Genomic DNA, 21,618 nt, shown 5'->3' with positions numbered 1-21,618 from the left:
TAACCCGACAAAAATGTACTCATAACTATGAGACTGTACAAATAACTGAATTAGTACTCTTGGATGATGCTAGTGGTGGAAACCACAGATGAACCAAAATACACTAGTTAGTAGGTTTCATCATCTTATACGAGTACATGAATGTATGGTAATTCTATTAGAGGTTTGGCTCTTTCATACACGTGTTGATCATGTTGTATGTTTATGTGTGTTTATGGAAAGTGTACACCAGTCCTTTAATTTCTCTTCCTGCCTAATTAGTATGTTATGTACCTGTGTTGACCCTGTTCTGTATGGGCGAGGGAATCTTGTGATGTTCCTTCTGCTACAGCCACATGCCCTTTACTTATTTTTAACATAAGTAAAAGATGCTCTGCTACTGTCCATTTTGTACCATTTTGTGTTGTGAAGCTCAGCATAAAACTTTCCACAACACAAAAGAAAAAACAATTTGGCTTGCTAATACGTGATGTGAATGAAAGAGATAACCCTCACAAAATAATGGACAGAGTTTGTTTTATGTATGAAACAAGCCGATTTTGAAGTTGAGTACATTACTTTGTAACATTTAAAAAAATACCTGAAAAGTAGCACCATGTCATGTATAACACTTTCAGGCAGTTCTGGCATTTTGGCCAACATCACTTTATTTATGGGTTCAAAGCTTCAGAATGTAAAGTGTTAAGGCAAAAATACAAGCCCCACAATGCAATATGCTATTAGCTGAAAAAGGAGGAATGGCTGATAGTCATAGTTAAGGTCGTTGAAATTATGGGATTGTGTGGCTGCGGTGTTTTCTGCCTAACTATGGATTTATTGCACTTGCCACATAATCGAACATCTACAAAATTTGCAGATTTCAACCAAACAAATTGTTTCTAGCTCAAAAGGATCAAAAGTATCAACAAATGCTACACGCATGTTGCTGCACAGTGGCAGGCCTTTTGTCATGACAAGGATGGGCATCTTTCAGAAGATAATTGCTGTACTCTACCTTCTCAGAAACTGTTCTTAAAAATTTCATCTGAGTACAAAGGTAAGCCGAAATGAGCCCAAGCTACCTTTTATGTCTGACCAGCGCTTCATAGTGGCCAGCCTTAACTTTTGTCTTTGCCCTGGTCTCGCACAACCAGATACCTGCGGTTTGTGCTTTGATCTTTTAGGCACTATTTTGCATTAATACATTTCAAAATTAATTACTCCAGTTTTACTGACTGGATTGAATTTGCTTTGGGATTGTTCTTGTGTTTTCACTTTATTACTGGCTGAGTGCTGCAAAAATACTCTACATCATTCCTCGAAGTTAAGTCTGACTACTTTTTTGCGGAGCTACCAGAGGGTTAAGCACAGGTTAATTTAGTGACTTTTGTGCTCACCCTGGAAAGGACTGTGATTGTTGCCCAAGTGGGACTTCCACTCCCTTAACCAATAACCCAAATTCTTACAGTGTCTCATTCTAGTGCTGCTTGTGATGTCCTAAGCTGGGTGGGCCGCCAGGCGAGAAGCTGTGAGGTGGCGCCCTGTGCCATTTAAGACTAATACTATCTCTCGCATTACTTGCTATGGGGACTGCCGAATCCTATGGTCAATTGCGCACACATCCCCAAACATGTTCCAACTGGCATCACGGTTTAGCCTTCAGCTGCTCGTGCTGCCCCCTATAACGACCCAGAGGTGCAAGAAAGCTGGGGCCTACTGCCAATGAAGATACAGGGCAGAACTTACATCCATGGTCTCTCAGCAACCTCAAAGGCTTTGGAGAATCATGTGGAAGGTGCCGAAAATAGGGCACAACGTTTCAATCTTTGATTTTTTGAATTGCCTGCAGTAGTGAAGGGCCGTGCTCTTGGCATCTTCCTCAAGCAATGGATCACATCATAGATGCCTACGGGCTGGGTCTCAATCTGCTTTACCACTGACCGTGCCAATCGGTCCCTGACACAGAAACCTCCCCCTGGGCCCTCTCGACACCCCCTTATAGCGCAGACACTAAACTATAAAGACAGAGACATGATTATTCAGGAAGTTTGCAGAGTGAAGGAGCTTTTCGTTCAATCGCATTGGATATTGATTTTCCCTGACTATACTCGGCAAGTACAAAAGTTGCTGAAATCATATGGCAAAGTTAAGCAGAAATTCAAGGCTCTCAAACTTAAACACATGTACCCAGCAAAACTTAAAGTGATTCATGATTCCAGTCCTTTTTCTTGGATACACTCGAAGATGCATGGGACTGGGTGACGGAGCAACGACTTATCGGAAGCAGTCAAACTTTCCCTTCGAGATTATCAGACTCACAAAAAGTCTCGGGCCGGATGGAGAGCTAAGTTCCCGCAGATGACGGCAAAGGATTATGAGGACAGAGCCTTCTCGGACTCTGAGGATATCAGTCCTCAGCACCAATATATCCTTAGTAACGATGCTCTGGCGCAGGTTACACCGGAAAACTCTAGTGGAACACGCATCTAGTTTTTATTGGGAGGGTGTCAGATGCTTCTGGGAGGAAGTGTGGAGAGTAGGGTTGTCGGAGTGGGGGGGGGGGGGGGAGGGGGGGGGTTACATGTGTTAGCTCACTTGGGCTGTAAGTTTACTTGCGTGGATTGTTTTGTTTTTAAGACGTTCCTACACAACACAACATCTGTGACTTTGACATTCCACAGACAGACATCACAAACCCCATTGGACCATGAATCATTGTCATATGAGCCCACAATGAACACTTGATGCCATGTATGAGTTCCCAATCATGACCTGGTATTTCAATTGTCTAAATGACCGGGTTAAGTGAGGATAAGTCCTCTGCTTCTCAAAATACCACGCCCCAGCTGTCTTACTGATACAAGAAACCCATTTATTAAGCAACAAATGCTCCCATGTAGCTTAGTATGGGAATCATAGGGTGTACCCTGCCGGGCACACTGATCCTCTTTCATAGGCGATTCCCTCTGGTTGTCCCCCAGGTGACGCCAGACTTTCTGGGCAGTTACATTGTGGTTGAAGGTTCTCTTGAAGGCTGCCCCTACCATCTTCCCAGTGTTCCTCCTTGCTTGGTTAAGGTCACACTAGAGTGGCTTAAAAATGTGGTACGGCATTTACTCCAGGGAGTCACAATAATATGGGGCATCTTTAATGGCGGTCTGAATCCAAAGGTTGACTCTACAGGGCACCGGTGGTCGGGAGGTGGTCATAAAAGGGGAATATAGAATTGAGGCGATGGCTTGGGCCTTTGTGACGCATAAGGATACGTCTCCCCATTCTGGGTCATATACCCATTTTGTCAGCTGCACATAAAACTATGTCTCGTATTGACCTACTACTTCCTGCCGCCGATTTGGTCCAGATGTCTGGCTCCCTTATTTTAGCTCAGAATATCACCACTCATGCCCCTGTAACACTTTTACGGCTCTTTTGGAGAAGGGCCTTGCCCGATCTGGATACTCAACACATGGTGGCCAACAAATAAACAATACACACATTTTCTTGCCCGTGAACTTAAATCCTACTTTAAGCTCAATAAAGACAGTAGTCTCATCTGGTACACTGTGAACAGCCAGAAAAGCCAAGCTATGGAAAATAGCTAGATCCTATTTAAGGGGTAAAGAGAGGGAGAAATATCAACAGATAACAGACTTGGAGGCCAGCATTATGGCCTTAGAGCACGATACCAAGGGTCATCCAACTGAACAGGTGCAGCCCCGCATGGCTATAGAGAAGGCGTCTGTCCGACAACTGTCTGTCAAGGAGGACCGCAAAGGCTGGGTGGGGTGATAAATTTGTCAAATTATTATACTGGCTAGCAACGAAATACAAAGCCTCCCAATTTATTTTGTCCATGGTAGAAGACCGGGGAAAGACTGTCTAGGCCAACAGATATTGCAGCTGAATTTGAAAGATTTGCCACTCACTGTATGCTGCATTTGAGTGCCCCCTGCAGGAAGTCTCTGTTGCTTATTAGGGATCTTCCCCTACAGCAGCTCTGCTCAAGCAATCATCTTGCGCTTAATCAACCTCTCACGCAGGATGAAAACACACTTGCTCTCAAAGATATGAACTCTGGTAAAACTTCAAGCCCAGCGGTTTGCCCAGTTAAATGCTATCGCCGGTTCCAGGCGCTCCTAATAATGCCCCTTCAGGACGTGTGGCAAGAAGAGATTACAAATGTACAATTTCCCAGGACCTTGAACTCGCAACTATTGAAGTGATACAGAAATCAGGTCACCCCCCTAAAAGCTGTGTGTCCTATCGGCTGATGCATCTCATTAATACAGAGCTCAAGATTTATGTTGAGGTCCTAGCAAACCGATTCCTAAGATTGCCACCACACTTGGTCCACCCTGACCAATGTGATTTTATGCCACAACGCAGCACCAGAAGCGGTTTTCGAAGAGTCCTAATAGCCCCTGCATGCCTTTCCAGCCTAAAGTCTCTGCTGCACTAATGCTTATAGATTTGGTTGACTTGTTGTTTTTGGAGAAAGTACTAAGAAAATGAGGTTTGGGCCTGGGTTCCAGTCAAACGTCGGGGTTCTTTACTAACACCTGCGTGGTCATGTTTAGGTCAGTGGCACCCATTCCTCTCCATTCTTAATCAAGGCATCCAACTGGGGTGCCCACTAGCTCCCATTCTTCTTGCCTTGGCTATAGAAGCCTTAGCGATATGGATCAGGTGTGACAACTAGATTTAGGGATTCAACTGTCGGGTAGCAGCGGAGAGCCGCAAAGCACTTTATGCAGCTGATGTTCTATTCCTCTCCAAGTCCAAATCCCTTCTGGTTCCACTACAAGGTCGCGGACTAGCAGACATTGCCGCGGGTCAGCAAACTTAGTTTTCAATACTTAGGAGATTACATAGCTCTGGAACATAACCTAACTAGGAGCCTGAATTGGAACTGTTTTATGAATAAACTTAGGGCAGATCTTACTACATGGGTCAAACTTCCACTTAAAGGTCTGAGTAGAATAGCACTATTTAAAAAGATAATGTTGTCACAAATACTGTACATCCTCCAGACTTTTTCCACGTCTGTGCCTCGAACCTGGTTCCAGACAGTGTTTACTAAAATGTGTTTATTCTTGCGGCTAAGCATCTAGATTGGCCTTTGGTAAATATGTCCAATGGGCAGACACTGGCGCATGGGTATGGCGGACAGCCAACTGTACTACTGGGCATCACAACTGTTGATGGTGAATGATTGGACAAGATGAATTACCCAAGTCCCCTTTTAAAAAAAACAAAACTTATATTAACTACCTACGATATGCAACCATATTTGGAAATTGTATCTAGCCCTAGGCACAGATTTGTCCTCACTCGTTTCAGAATGGACACTTTCCATCACCTGGTTAGTTTCCCTACAACAAATGATTGGTCCTCAAATCTAAGTAAATGCCCTTGTTATAGTACGATGGAACAGAAAAGCATGCATTTTGAACTTTTTTGCAAATGTTATAACAAGTGGAGGAAGCATTGCATTTTATCATTTTTAAAGTTATTACAGTTTACACAATGTCCCCCTGCTTATCTCTTTTTACAATCATTGCCTACGCTGAGATTTGCTGTAGAATGTAAAGTTTCTTGATGGCCAGTTTTTACGCTAGAAAGAAAATGTTATTGTTGTTACGATTATTATTTAAAGCGCATAACCAATTAATTGATTTATGATGCATCATTATTTCGTTTTTATAATTTCTATAAAACATACCCCCAAAAATGTAATTCAAGGAATTGTTATTAGAAAACAGAATCGTGGAATGTATTAAACTATCAAGTATTTGGGTAGGATTGCACAGCAGACCCTTAGGCGAGGTTTTTGCATCCCTTACCCTATAGCTTTCTTCTGTTTTAATTCTCTGAATATGTAATTTTGTTGTGCGAATGTTATAGATGGGGGTGTCATAGCCTGAAGACCATCCACATGAATTGATTTTAAAATGTATTTCCAAAAACTGTGTTGGCTATTACTGGGGGGCCTCAGGGCATGATGATTATTAAAAGGAATTGATTTTAAAATGTATGGTCAAAATGAAAACATATCAACCGTATTTTTAACATATTTTTGTATTTTACTTTTACGGTCCAATTTATTTAGATCGAATAAAGTTGTTACTGACTGATTGGACAAGCAGTGGATAGCACAATCCCGCTTTCTGTCTAGAGGTGGTGCTGATAGCACCAAACAATATATTTTGTCTGCTTTATGGAGACCCTATCCCTCACTCCCTCCCTCCCAGATATCATCAGAGTGGTTCTCTTGACATGGCGATCCGCACTGAGATGGATTGGATGGAATCATAGAATTACCCGCAAAACTCACCTTTGGAGAGGCAGTTGGCTGCATCAATAAGCATCCTTCAAAGGATTTGAGACATGGGAATTTATTGGCATCTCTACGGTGGCTCCCATCTAAAATCCTTCCAAGACCTTCAAACTGAGTACTTTTTACTTTACATAAATCGAAATTCGGCTGCTATTACATCATGCACTTTATTCCCATCTGACAGTTCTTTGTGACATACCAGACTTCAATCCTCTTGGAGCAAAGATTCTTATGGGCCCTATGGGTAAAGGCGGTATCTCTCGGGTTTTTACGATCGTCGTGATTAATTCACCAGCTCCACCTATAACTTTAAGGTTACATTGGGAGGCCTGGCTGGGCTCTTTGGACTTGGACTATAGAGACTCTTGCATGTCTCACAGGGTACTGGTCATTCACTCTAGACTCCAACTCAGCAGCACAAGTACCTCCACATGGATTGTACAACAGCTGTAAGATTATGCAGGCCAACAAACTGGCCGCACCGGTCTGCTGTTGCTCCCATGACGGGCGGGCTCATATCTTTAATGTCATGTGGGACCCCTCATTATGCAATATTGGTAGGAAGCGTTTTCCTCATTCACTAGGGTAATTAGGTAACCGGTACAACCATCTCCACCCATTGCACTGTTGGGTATAGTGGAGGATTATTTGTTGGGGGCTGGGGGGGGGGGGGGGGGCGGGAGGAGATTGCATCCTACAGGGTTTTGGAACAGTTCTTGCCAAAAGAAAGACTGCTAAACATTTGAACTTTATATCCCCTCCAACCTTGGCAAGCTGGTGTCCGGCGATGGATTAGTGCACAAAAATAGACCAAATGATCTAAATCTCCAGGGGCTGTCTTCAGAAACATAAGATGGTATGGGGAAATGGTGGGCATATTATGGTCTAGTCTAATCAAACTGATTTTATTAAGACTTTAGTCTGCGCCATTGAAGTGATACATATGTACTATGCTGCCAGACTGTTGATTGTGTGGTTACTGATCATCTTGAAAATGATAAAATTTGATTGTACCAAAAGTAACGAAAACTAGCACTATCTTAAAATGTTAGTGAATATGCTGCAGAATAATTTACATTTCTGTTATAGATATAGACACAACAAAACAGTAAAAGATATTCTTCACTGTATCTTTTGCATTTAGGAAATCGTGAATCAAGATGTAGACCTTGCAAATCTTAAGTGTGTAGACTAACAACACTCTTACTCCCCGTGCCCACAAACAGCCACCACTCAATACGTATTTTACAAGTCAGTTAACTCTTTGTTAATGGGATGCCAATCCTGGAATGACACATACCAATGGATTCAAATACAAAAAATATATTCATAATAATAAAAACGGCATTATGTGCAGCTTTCTGAGCCAGGGACATCTGATTTTAATCAACTTTTGTTCACAACTGACATTGTGATCTTCCGAGCTAGGGAGCCTAAAGCCACCACTTACTGCTTTATCGAGGAAGAGGCTGTCTCCTGAGAGATGGTAAGTGCTCAGTAGTCCGCCAAGGATGCGAATAGTACTCTCAAACAGATTGACGTCCACATTCTTATCGAAAGACAGATTAGTCGTGACCCACTTCTTGGCTTCATTGAATTCTGTGCGGGCAAAATAAAAAGCAGTAGAAATCTTAATAAACTTTCTCAGAAATATCACAATATGGACTACACAGCGAAAAAGATCATACAAATCTTGATTCCTCCCCCCCCCCCCCCCCCGAGTGAGTGACATTTGATCGGATCTGGAGCCATGGGCGTCCGCAGAGGGGGGCAAGGAGGGGCGCTTAACCCCCCCCCCCCCCGGAGTGCCCCTCCTTGCCCCCCTGCGGACGCCAATGCCTAGTGTCTGTCAGTCACTGCCTTAGTTTGCTGCTCATCTTTTATTCACTCTCAGGTGTGCATTGATGGGACATTTATAGTGTTCTGGCGTGTGGTACTTGCATCAGGAATTGCCTTTTGTTGAAGGTGTAAGTTGTACGTCCAGGTTTCGGCGGCAGTCGTCAGTCTCTGTCCTTTGTTGTTTTCATGACACCGCTGGTTTCTCAAGTGGCTGCTGTTTGTTCACAATGGGTCTGGTTCTTGGCTCTAGTGAAAGGCGCCCTTCGGCTGCTTTGTTGTGCTAAGAAGTGGGCGTTTCTTCATTTTACAACACCAGGCTCCTCGCGGAGCGTCTGCCTCTTGCTCTGGTGTTTTTGCCCTCAGGCTGCTCCCCACCCCTTCTCACCTCTCTGAGAGCCAGTGCCCCCTTTGACCCTCTACCTGCCGCCCACCCCCTTCCCCACCTCTTCTCCCGGTTCACACCTTGGTGCTTTCACACTTAACATCAGCTCCAGCTCGCATTTTCAGAGAGGGCCCCGGGCTCCCTATCACCGACATGAGGAGGAGGAAGAGAGAGGGGGAACAGAGGAAGACTTGGTGGGGTTCAGGGAGACGGATACGGTGGGGGGTGAGAGTGGAAGAAGAGGGGGGAGAGAAAGAGAGAGAAGCAGTGGGGAAAGAGAGACCGAGAAGTAGGGAGAAAGGAAGATGAGAGTGCAAGTGGAGGGGGGGTGAGGGAGAGCAGCTTCAGAGAAGTGAGACCTGTATCCTAACTCCGCAAGTGAAGACAGCGGGTCCAAAGGAGAAAGAACCAGGCCAGACAGAGTAGGTGCAGGCAGTGTGCACGGAGGCAGGCACGATGGGTACGGAAGAGGGACAGGGCAGGCAGAACAGCTCCAGAGAAGGGCGAGCAGAACCGGACCAGAGCGAGCAGATCCGGACCAGCAGATCCTCCTGAGCAGGGAGACGGAGCAATACACAATCAGAATGTAGTGTTAAGCTTTTGGGGTGCCAGGGGGTAACTTTAGGGTTCAGGGTGGGTGTGGGTTTTAGGGTGCCAGGGAGTAATTTTAAGGTTCAGGTTGGGTTAGGGATTGGGGATTGGGGTGCCAGGGGGATAATTTTAGGGTGGGTATGGGTTTCGGGGTGCAAGGGGGGACATTTTAGGGTTCAGGGCGGGTATGGATTTTGGGGTGCCAGGAGGACAATTTTAGGGGTCAGGGCGGGTATGGGTTTTATGGTGCCAGGAGGGTAATTTTAGTGTTCAGGGCGGGTATGAGTTTTGGGGGGCAGGGGTAATTTTAGGGTTCAGGTTGGGTATGGGTTTTGGGGTGGTAGGGGGTAATTTTAGGGTTCAGGGTGGGTATGGGTTTTGGGGGTGCTAGGGGCGTAATTTTAGGGTTCAGGGTGGGTATGGGTTTTGGGGTGCTAGGGGGTAATTTTAGGGACCAGGGCAGGTATGGATTTTGGGGTACCACAAAAGAAATATGGCTGTGGCACAACAACCCTATGGTGTATGAGAACACATGCGGCCTGCTTCCTGCTCCCCGTGGCTCCTCCTGCGCTCCAGTGTTTCTTGTGCCCCACCTGGCACACATCATGTCGGAGGATGGTGATGATGTTAACATTTTGCCCCCCCACCCCCAGAAAAAAATTCTGCGGACGCCCATGTCTGGATCTACTGAATTGAAACCTTGATGGAACAGATGGTTTCTTTCAGATTCTACCAGTTCAAACCAAAGACAGATACAGAGCTTTCATTCACCTTAGTGCTCCCTTTGTCAACTCCTTGGACTCACTGATGGAATGTGATGAAGTGACATGGCCTGCAGTTCGACGAGTAGTCTGAAAACAACAGGAGCTACTTAGCTAAAAGATTACATGATAAGAGTGTGCCGCATGGGAATGTTAGAACTTGCCAAAGAAGGCAGTTGGGTGAATTTGTCGTATCTAGCTTTAGTGTTCATCAGTGGTGACGCCAAAGAGTATATAACAATTAAGCTCCTGTGAGCCACCAGTATTAGATTTCCAATCATCGTGATGACAGTAAAAAACATACAACGACTTCCAGGGCGATTTTAGAACTTTTTTCCAGCACACAGAAAGAGGACCCTCATGAACCTCTGTGAAAGTGGCTAAGGAAAAATAGAATATCAGGAATCTAGTAATGAGATCTGTGGGACTCATTAAGTCACTTCCTAACAAGATTATGACTTAAATTTCTTCAAGGTCTTGCCTTTACAGGTTCTCGTGCTGTTCAGGTTCTCTGAACTGACCATATGGTTCAGCACAGAGAGCAAAGGATGGTAATGCTAATTTGTATCCTGCCCTCCTTAAGGTGCATTGCAGTATCTCTCTTGGGTCCGCTTGATGATAGAAGGAGATGCCTAAAACTACAGGTTGATGTTTGAGGCAAATGCAACTGGGAAAACGTTATCCTCGTTAAAGCATGTAGGACCAATTGGGGAAACGGCAACACACTGTGATTTAGTGAAAAATAACGACAATGTTAGACGAAAATCTACACAAGAAAAGCTAAACACTTTCTTTCCCTACTGCCAGACTGGAACGTTTACATATTCAGTGATTACACCACCACAAAATTAAATTGCTTTATTAAATGATTTAGTACATGATGGTTTGTTTGTTCAGCACAAAAAATAACCAATTTGCCATGAAAAATGCCCAAAAAAACCTTTTATTCCTCAAATCATCAGGGGCCGGCGTAGGGGAACACAGCACCAAAGCTGCAACAAGCATTGGCAAAGTCAGTAGTTCTGGCTTTGTCAATTCGTGTTTTGTCATGTTTTTGGGTTTCAAAAAGCAAAGACCGCAATACGCTGCAGGTCGATGTGTGCCTTGTGAAAGAACAGAATGCACTCACATTGAAGTTAGCCAATGGCTGAGGAAGGGTGGCCCACTGCACCAAGCTGTATGCTTGTAGAGGGTGGAAGAAAAATGTGAATGACACAACAAGAGACTAATGGATGAAGATAACGGTGTGAAAGCCTCGATGAGCAAGTATACGATATGTTTTATGAAAATCACATGATCTAGGCTAACACCATTCTTAAAAAGCTGTTAATTCATAAAAAATGCAAATACCACCCACAAACTCAAAGAAAAATGTAAGACATCAAAATGATGGGAGAGGAAAAAGGAATGCGATCTAGTAGTGCCTCTCCCCCCATCACTCAGAAGATCCCAAAAAAGGGCAACAAAAACAAGCAAATAAAAAAAAATATACAGCAACTAACAATGACACACTTAAGGAAGGTCCAGGAAATTTCGGGTAAAAAAGAGGACTGACTAAAAGATTATATCGTCTTGATTGGTATAGGGCATCTCACATCTAAAAGGTGTAGGGAAATTGCATGCAGTGAAAGAGAGGGAATCAAGAGTGTCAGGAAAAATATTCCCTAGCCCTCAAAAGAAGGTAACAGACCCACTTCATAAAAGGATGATCCAGGATTTTTCCTATAGAGTCCGAAGCTCAACATAGTGCTCTTGGAAGTGATCAAGTTCTGAGACGTCAGCAAAGTTGGAAAATAGTGCAGTAACACATAAAAGGACAAGCAGGGTGACCGAATGATTATCAGTTCTTTCGAAAGAGTCCTGATAATTTTCCAAATGCAGCCATTACATAGTCTTTAGAAGGCCACATTCATATGACCGAGCCCAAACACACGTTCCTGCCCTCTGCGCCATTTTAGCAATTTAACTAACCTTTGCATCTCTCCCAAACGAGTGTGATGCTCTCGGAAATCTAAAAAATCATCAATAATTTGCTGGTCTATAAAGGGGCACAAAATACAGTCTAATCCAGAAACGTAACCGGTCACCATGCATTTATGATACCACTTGCCATGTCATGAGCAGCAATGCATGCTTTTACAATGCCATTTCACACAAGGTTGTTGCGTATAAAGGGTCGCCAGTGCATGTGTAGTATCCTGATATTGTATAGAGAGCACTGTACCCGTATGGAGGGTGCAATAAACATAAACCAGTCAGTCAGTCAAAAACTTTTATTTCGGTATAATACCATAAAAAGACAAATACATATTTACAATAAAATTAATAGAAGATTAACATTTGCATGTAATACAATCCATCAAGAATTAAGAACATGTTATAAAAATTAGATGAACATTTAGAACACAATTGAATACATTATTAAAAAGACAAAGTGATATCAATGAAGATGTAGACACACAGAACAACATCCCATCCTTAGACAAATCTCATACCTAAAAGCACTTTCGCTACAATGCTAAATTCACCTCAGTAAGAGCAGATTATGGTCTATCGATTTTCAATTTTTTACACCTTGAATACCACATGGAAAGGAGGAATCTAGCCATCGCAAACACTATCATGGGGGTAGTATCATATTTGAGGATTCTAAATACCTCCTGATAATCCCTGAGACCCCTAGATTTACAGAGTTGGATAATCCATTTTGCTCTTGCCTTGATGTAGAGAGGGCAAAAGAGCACAACATGCAACTCTGTCTCGCAAGTATCAACACACTCTGGACAAAAACTCGTTGGACAGGGCGCGCTGGACCACCTATGGGTTAAAGCCCTCAGAGGAAGAGAACCATGTCTGAACTGGATATATAATTTCTTGGCCAATGGAGGCTGGATAACATCCCAAAAAAATTCAAAATGGGGACTGATCTTGATATCCAAAAAGGTGATAGTAAGCCTACCCAAGGAAGAATTTAGTAATATTTCCATTCGATAATGCTGAAGAGCCGCACACAATGATTTCTTGGTCTGTAAAACACAAGACTCCTCTGGTGACGTCCACAGGTCCCCCTTACCTAAGGCATAACACAGGTTCTTAATGTGCATTAGCCATGGGATTTTCCCCGTATTCCCTCTTGACAAGAGATCACCAAGGTCCTGCCTATAGCTCACAAGCTCAGGTGTTGACAAAAGACGTCTCCAGTACAGGAGTGGACGATTTGGGGCAGTCTCATCAATAGGAACCAGACCTAAATCCCATCTCAGGGGGTTTAAGGGGGTACTCATGGGTAATTTTAAAAGCCGCCTAATAAAACTGTTCTCAGTTAGAGTTAGAGGGGCAATGCTACAATGGCCCCAGAGCTCTGCACCATATAGCACACGCCATCTTGCTTGGGATTTATAGATTTCCATAGGGGGGGCCCAAGGATTTAGATGGAGTGTTATTAAAAACCTTCAAAATACCCCCCACAGATTGTGTCAACTTCAAATTGGTCTTAGCCAAATGAGACCCCCATTTCATTTCATCATTAAGAGTTACCCCCAGGTAATAAAATGTAGATACTCGGTCTAGCACTATTCCTTCCATCTGAGGATGAGGACAGTTGGCTGGGCTAGAGCTGAAGACCATACATTTAGTTTTGGATAGGTTCAGTTCCAGATTCCTTAGTTTACAAAAGGAGCAGAATGCCTCTAATGTACGCTGGATGCCCATAAAAGATTTTGACAATAAAAGCGTGTCATCCGCGAACATTAGGGCAGGTATCTTTCGCCCCGCTAACCTTGGGGAGTCCAGATTACTAGCACACAATAAATGATCTATCAACCCATTGATGAAAAGAGAAAATAAAGTTGGAGCCAAAACACACCCCTGCCTCACACCCTTTTCAACCGGGAATGGACCCGAGATTTCCCCGCTTCTCCCGTATCTCACCCTTGCATATGTTCCCATCATGCATACGCTTAAATAGATGGCACAAATAAGGGGGGCGCCCATCTCCAATAGTAACGCCCAGAGATTCTCCCTTTGAACCATGTCAAATGCAGACCGAAGGTCCACGAAAATCAAAAATAAATTGCCAGCTCCAATAGACCAACTGTAATCTAAACAGTTGGTCGATAGTGGAAACTTTTGCTCGAAAGCCCGCTTGAAGAGAAGTTAGATCTGATGTTCCTCCATCCAACTCTGTAATCTTGTTAAGAGCATGCGGGCAAACAGTTTCTGTAGAACATCTATCAAACTTATAGGGCGATAGTTAGCCGGGTCCAGGGGGAAGATTTTTTATGGATAGGTATAATTTCAGCTCCTAACCAAGTTTGGGGAATCTCGAGGCCCTGCAAAATAGCATTAAAGTAAACCCAAATGTAAGGAGCCCAGATTTTTTTGTTCACTTCGATATAAGTCACCTGGGATCCTATCAAAGCCCGGAGCTTTCCCCAATGATAAACTACTGAGAGCCAGCTCGATTTCCAAAAGGGTACAGTTTCGGCTCTCCGAGTCCACATGTTCCGGATAAGCCATATCAATAGCATTTGTTTGGGTTGCTAGGTCTATTCCACAGTCAGAATTACTAAGCGAATAGAGGGGCTTAAAGTGCTCTAGCCACACCTCTTCTCTAAGGTTGGGAATAATTGCAGATGGACTTCCTGCCGAACCAGCTCGAACACGATTCCAGAATACCCTGAAATCTCGGGCTTCAAGGGCTAGCTTAATACTTGACCACCTCAAGTCCTCCTTCATCAGGTTTTTATAGTTATCCCTCGCCAATCTAATGCTTGACTGAGTGCCCAACTTTACTTCCTTAATCAAAGCACTCTTAGCCAACCTACAACTTTTGTTATACCAGTGATAGTTCTTGATTATCCTAGACCTCTGTGTGGTAGTACTATAAAAATAACCGGCCATGGAGCTAAGGAGTTTATTGTGAATGGACTGCAGGCCCAGGAGATAATGCTGGGATGAATCTCCATTAAGACTCAAGAGGTGGGAGACCTCTGCTAGAGAACAGGCAACATGGCGGTATAATTCCGCCAACTTAGCCTCTTCAGTCTCAATTTTTGCCCACCTAATGCGTCTGCCACCTGCCGCTAGAACCAAAATCACACTGCTCGTTGTTACTAAACCCCTAGAAACACTACGACCACAGATATTATCTGCTAGTTCTAGTGTCAGTAAATTGTGATCACTGTCAACCCTAGGGATGACAGAGAAAGCTCCCAGATAGCCCCAAAAATCCACATTCACCAGAATATAATCAATTGTTGAACAATTCCCAGGTCTATTAAAAGTATGTGAACCCGGGATTCAAGCAAGCCTGGCTGAAGACGGCTGAAATGCCAGAAACCGGTCCTAGGTAGCTTGTTTCCGGTCCAGGGAAGGCATGGCTTGGCAGTTTGGGCTGGACTGTTCCCATGAGGCACAGGGTCAGACTGATTTGCATATGGCCATGTCTGAACTGGGGTGGCAGAGTGGGCTAAAGAACGGTGATGGATCAAACCCAGATCTGTTGACTGGGTGTGAGTGTTTGATTGGTTCTGATGCTCCGTCCATCACCACCCCCTTTTGTACCGCTTTGTTCGCCATAAGTTGGCAGGGTATGCTCAGACGTGAGTCCCTTGCTCACTTTGCCACTGGATTCAAGCAAGCCTGGCTGAAGACGGCTGAAATGCCAGAAACCGGTCCTAGGAAGCTTGTTTCCGGTCCAGGGAAGGCATGGCTTGGCAGTTCGGGCTGGACTGTTCCCATGAGGCACAGGGTCAGACTGATTTGCATATGGCCATGTCTGAACTGGTGTGGCAGAGTGGGCTATAGAACGGTGATGGATCAAACCCAGATCTGTTGACTGGGTGTGAGTGTTTGATTGGTTCTGATGCTCCGTCCATCACCACCACCCCCTTTTGTACCGCAGTAGCAACTCGGGGCAGGTTAAGACAGGTAGATGGACCAGGAGCATTTGGGGGTTGAGTTGACATCAACGAGGGCAGCTGGACTGGGTCCTGTATGGTAGGTTGTTGAGAAATACAAAAAACCCGTGGGGTGACTTTACTATTCACGTCAGATGCTCCCAAACCCCCCGAGCTACCAGGATCTTGTAGAGCAGAATTTAGCTGGGTTTTCCCTACACCTTTATTATTAATCAGTGTTACTAGTCTGTCGATCCTGGTCGACAGAGATCTGCTCTATGTGTGCCTGTAAATCAATTATTAAATGGGTAACCCACACAGGCGGGCCCGAGGTTACTGGATGGGGAACAGTGTCCGGATGACCAGGAATAGATAAAGAAGGCGTTGTAATTTTAACAGTTTTTTTGGCGAGCTTCTTTTTCTTAGCCCGTGCTAGCGGTTTATGTGCCACTGGAGATACCATGGAGGATGTAAGCAGAGCAGCCTCTACTGGCGCATTCTCATCAAGTGGAATCTGGGCACATGGTAAATGTGTAAAAGAAGGCAACATAAACGACATAGCATCCGCCTCATCCTGAGTTACTATGTCTACAGAACAATCGTCTAAAGACGGTGCAGGGGGAATGGCAGGGGTGATTGACAGCCGCCTCTCAGTGTTTTCAATAGCTGATGGCACCACCCCAATGGTTTTCTGGAGCATTTTGTCAATGGCTGTGAGGCTCGGGAGGGGCGGGTTCGAAGTAGCTAATTGCCTAGTCATTGGGCGTGCGATGATGGGCTTACAATGTTTCTCCATAATTTATTCACAGGGAGCATAAGCACAAAATCTCCCTTGTGAATATCACAACTAGTTACCAATAAAACAAATTCTTAAAATTAAACAATAACAGTAAAAATACGATTTGGCTGACTAGATCGAAAACTACAAAACACATATATTTACCACATAAGTGGATAAATCAAAGTCCAACAAACCCCCGGACACTGTTTAGGGGGGGTGGCCCAGCCCAGCCCAGCCTCGGACAGCCACAGACGGCCCGCCCTTTGCCCGGGCTTCGCCCGGTACGACCCGCGCGACGCGGAGCCTGTTGGGGATTTGTAGCGCCTCCGGGCACAAGAACAGCGGTGCAGGAGAGCGAAGCAGGCTGGGAGTTGTAGTCTCCCTCCCCTCGGCGGCCGCTGGTTGACCTGTTGCGGCGGCGGGAGGGAGAGCAGTGATGGCGGCAACACGCGGGTAAGTTCCTCCCAGGACAGCGCAGCACCCGCTCCACGTAGCCTGTTGGGGATTTTGTAGCGCCTCCGGGCGCGGGAACAGCGGTGCAGGAGAGCGAAGCAGGCTGGGAGTTGTAGTCTCCCTCCACTCGGCGGCCGCTGGGTGACCTGTTGCGGCGGCGGGAGGGAGAGCAGTGATGGTGGCAACACGCGGGTAAGTTCCTCCCAGGACAGCGCAGTACCAAACACATTTGTTATCGCAGTGTCAGTTACACCCAATGCATTTCGGATTGTATTAGACCTTTCTTCAGGGGTCTCAAAAGGCTGCAAATTCTACTTTCATGTGGAAAGCGCAAGTAACCCTTCACGTTAACGGCTATTTTTACACTGCACTGACGCATTCTGCGTGTTACGAAACATAAACCATTACTTGCACTCGTGTAATCTGAATGTTGCACTTTCATGTTTGTCTTCGACAAATTAAGCTTTGCTAGGCAAATGTTCAAAAAAAAAAAAAAGAATGAAATTGGCAATTTACTACTGTCTTGTCCCCCCAGTATCAATTTCTTCATCCAATTTACTAAAATATTGAGCTTATATCACAATTACGCATCTCAAAACACTTACCAAATGTTTTCTCACGATTGATACAAAACAGTAATCATGCTCTAAACTATTAAATAAAAAGCTCCAAGACATAGCCTTACTGGAGGGTGTGATTCCAGCGAGGGTGGGGGAGATGCGATAATGCTTAACTAGAGGGTGCGATTCCAGGGAGCGGAGGGGGGGGGGGAGGGGGAGGAGGGGTCTTTAGGGGTGGTGTTGGTGGGGTTGTTCAGTACTTACTTATATCACTTCCCACATTGTGAGATACCAGAATGCATACTGTGTCCTGCTGATGTTATTTTGTTGGTTGTGCAAAATCTCAATAAAGAAATTTTAAACAAACTATTAAATAGCAATTCCCATAAGATATACTTCAAAGCCACTTTAGCCAGAGTAACCTCCAAGCTGTCCCCAACTACTATAAGGTCAACACAATGTCATTGTTCAAACTTAAAAAGAAAATTTCCATTGAGGTACATTATTTTCAGAACCGACTCCGATACACTGCAACTCAATATGGGCAACATAACATTTTTCTGAAAACAGTAGTAGCAAAGTATTAGCAAATAATAGTAGCAAATAGTAAGTGACAAATAATAAGTGGTAGTATGGCTTTAGAGAGAACAGAAGAGCAGATAAATAGGCTGAGTGGAAATTGAGTGGGCCATTTTCAACATAATAGACAGGAGGTCAGCAACAGTACTTTTGATGCTTTGGAATGCTAATCTGCTTTCAACACCCCTAACCACTCGGTTTCTCCACAAGACTTGAAGAGGTGGTGGGGTGGTGTTGGAGCAGACTACAAAGTTGTTTCCTACATTTCTAACTACTGGGAAATGAAAAAGTGTGTGTGGCTTAATCTCTGCCTGTTTAAACTAAGGTTACCTGTCGTGTGCCCCATGGATCATGAGTATCTGCATACTCCTGAATACTTATGATCAGCTGCTTCATTAGTTCTTATGGGACAAGAGGATGTCAGTTTTGAACTCGCATATTCTCCTGAAAAAACGTCTTGCTTTTATGCACAGTACTTTCCTAGCTCCTCAAGCTTGGATGACAAATATCGGGCTATGTGCGAGTGGATCCAACATTAGGTTTTTGTTACTGGACTTAACCATAAGCATGAGCAAAGAAAAGCTCATCATTAACAAATTATACTAACAAAAAACACAACTTGTTTTTCGTTCCCCAATGACAGTGTGCCAACTTTCTTCCCATACTACCAATGGAGAAATGCATTAATACAATGAGAGCATCATAAAACTACTACATTAAATTTCTACAAAACAGGAAGTCCTTTTTGAACCACAGTTACACGAGGTATCTTCAACACTTTAAGAAGTAATTTATGGGGCAATCTATAAAAATTAAGACTAAGAAGGAAATGCAACTAACCTGTAATCCTAGTTCTGCACTGTAAATATTCTCACCAAAGTAAAACAAACGCAAAACCACATTGCAGTTTTAAGTGTAGAAATGTGGTATATAGTAAATAAATGAATCTGAAAACTTGCTCTAGTGGAACAGAAATATGAAGGGAAAAGTGCCTGTCACGTCAAAGGTGCACTATCTGAAATCAGCAAACACTGTTGCCTTGTAGAAAACAAGCATTGGCATAGGAAATAGGTCTCGCCTTTGATGCCTTATAAGTGTTTAACCATGCAACAGTTACTGTTGTTGCACCAAGGATATTGTGCTGCATAACTAAATACTTATAAGGTCCCAAAAGCAAGACCTATTGGCTATGCCAATGCTGATAAAGAGGTTTCTAAATGGCTTCTTTTCCATTTCTTGTTTATTCTGTTGGGGGTGTGGTGTAGTGCGACATGCACCAGCCATTTTAAAATTCCTGGTGCCTTTCCTGCATATCGTTTCCTTTAGTGAACGTGAAATTCTGTGACCCCTGCATCATCCGAGTGATTAGGATTCTATTAGTTATGAAGAGAGCTAAAGCGCTCAGCCGTCAGGTGGGCATTAGAACGTCTTCGCTGGTTCTTTTTTCACCTATCGTCAGTGAAGAAGCTGCACAGCGGCTTTTTCTCAGCCATGCTGCATTTGCTTGTTCCTAAGTCCTGGAACGACCTTGTCGCCTAGCGTCAGTCGCCTAGAGCAGTTAGTGGAGGAAGTTTTGAGTAAGTGTTTTGCTCCCCCCCTTATATTTCCCATTGTCCACATGTAACCTTTACGATGGTGATTAGAACATACATTTTGATTGCATCCAGCTATCAAGAATGGTTACCGAGTCCTTTTTTCTGCAACCAGTGGAATCTGCCCACACATTTCTCACAGGCATTAATTTAAGGTAAGCCTCTAGTATTTTTTGCAGCATTATTGCCACATTTGCTTTTCTTGGGATTTTTCGGGGTGGGGGTGGCATTTTAACTCGTTACATGTCTTTCATTCAATGCAGCCATTTTCACAACATATTTGTAGACCTTTCAGAAGAATGAGAGTTACTCAATTTATACCTTTTGGACATCTTTTTAAACCCCCCCCGTTTCAGTATTGTCTTTTCTTTCTCAGTTTTGATTTTCAGTGGCTTCAGATGCTTTTGGTATTGCTTGTGGTCCTGATGATGATCTCACAAGTTATACATTGGGGTCAAAAAACCAACATCTGATAAATAGGATTTTTAGGACAAGTGAACCTCAAGCAATGTGTGGATCAAAGTCTGGGGGCAGAATATGCGTTTCACCATTTAATCTCTGCATTTTATAATGACAAACACAACACCAAAAAAAAAAAAAGATATTGAAAAAAATTACAAAAAAAACGTTGTGTCTAGTGACTCTTTTTGTGAATGCAGCAACTTTTCATTGCACAGAGTTATTTATGCACCTTTTATACGATATACGCCAAACTAAAAAATTGCATTACTGGAATATGTTTGTGTCCTTCATGGCTGTAATATGTTCTCCACCTTGTGGTCCTATTCTAAATGGCACTCCTTTTCTCTGAGGCTGAAAGAGAGCATTTGGCAGGGAGGCGTGGCTTTGGCACATATTGAAGATGCACTCGAGAGCCACCTGTGCCTGTTCCGGAAGCTCATAATACAAGACTTTTTACTTTGCTCTATTTCTATCCCATCAAGTGTCCCCAGAGTGCAATGTACTGCAGGCAGCACTAGCGAATAGAATGGATACAGAAAACCAAGTCCATTTAACTTTCACTTGACACTTCCCGAAAACCAACTGGCAGTTGTGTGGGAATTGGGTCTTCCTCAATTTAGATTTATTTAAGGATGGTAGCAAGCCAACCAGAGATTGCTCTGGGAATGCTCCTAAACAGCTAGGTAAAGATGTAGACCCTCCTGCGTCTCTAAAAAGGAACAACATAAGCTTTAGCAGCAGAGGAGAGTCTCCAAACACTAGGGCTGAAGAGCACGTTACAAAAAGGTGAACCTATCCCTGCCTGTATATTTCAAAAATGTACACTATCATTTAATTGAGGACTGACACTTTAACTGAGCCTGCAGACATGCCATTAAACAAAAAAGTGAATATTTTTTCTTAAATTTTATTTGTCATTTTTGTATAAATAAAAAGAGATTAGTTCGACTGCAGTAACATATTGGCAACATATGGGTAATTTTGCTTTAAGGTGCCAAAAGATTTGTATGCAGCAGAAGTGGTCAAACTCAAAAAACAGGCCCCAAACAGCATCATTCACACAACACTCTCGGGCTCACATCAATACCATACAGCATCAGCAGTTACCCATATGTTGCCAATATGTTACTGCATTCGAACTAATCTCTTTTTATTTATACAAAAATGACAAATAACATGTAAGAAAAAATGTTCTCTTTTTTGTTTAATGGCATGTCTGCAGGCTCAGTTAAAGTGTCAGTCCTCAATTAAATGATACAGTGTACATTTTTTAAATATTAAATATACAGGCAGATAGGTTCACCTTTTCGTGAATTTTCTGTATTCCCCTGCTTCTCTGCCTACATTTACTTTTCAGGGGTTCCCCTTGTTATATTGGTTGTCTGAAGAGCACGTTACCCAA

At 43.7% G+C, this 21,618-nt stretch overlaps 1 protein-coding gene across 1 annotated transcript in view; it reads right to left on the bottom strand.

The window, feature by feature from the left end:
• The window catches only part of MAN1B1 (mannosidase alpha class 1B member 1), a 313,998-nt gene that overhangs the window by 117,559 nt on the left and 174,821 nt on the right, over positions 1–21,618 (bottom strand). The window contains exon 7 of the mRNA XM_085611248.1: positions 7,767–7,915. Coding sequence (XP_085467374.1) covers positions 7,767–7,915 — 149 coding nt within the window. The remainder of the gene's footprint in view (positions 1–7,766; positions 7,916–21,618) is intronic.

The sequence above is a fragment of the Triturus cristatus genome, chromosome 1_2, assembly GCF_964204655.1.
Source record: "Triturus cristatus chromosome 1_2, aTriCri1.1, whole genome shotgun sequence".
Taxonomy (NCBI): domain Eukaryota; kingdom Metazoa; phylum Chordata; class Amphibia; order Caudata; family Salamandridae; genus Triturus; species Triturus cristatus.
Note: the sequence above shows the minus strand (reverse complement) of the source record. Positions and strands in the feature narration are given on the sequence as shown.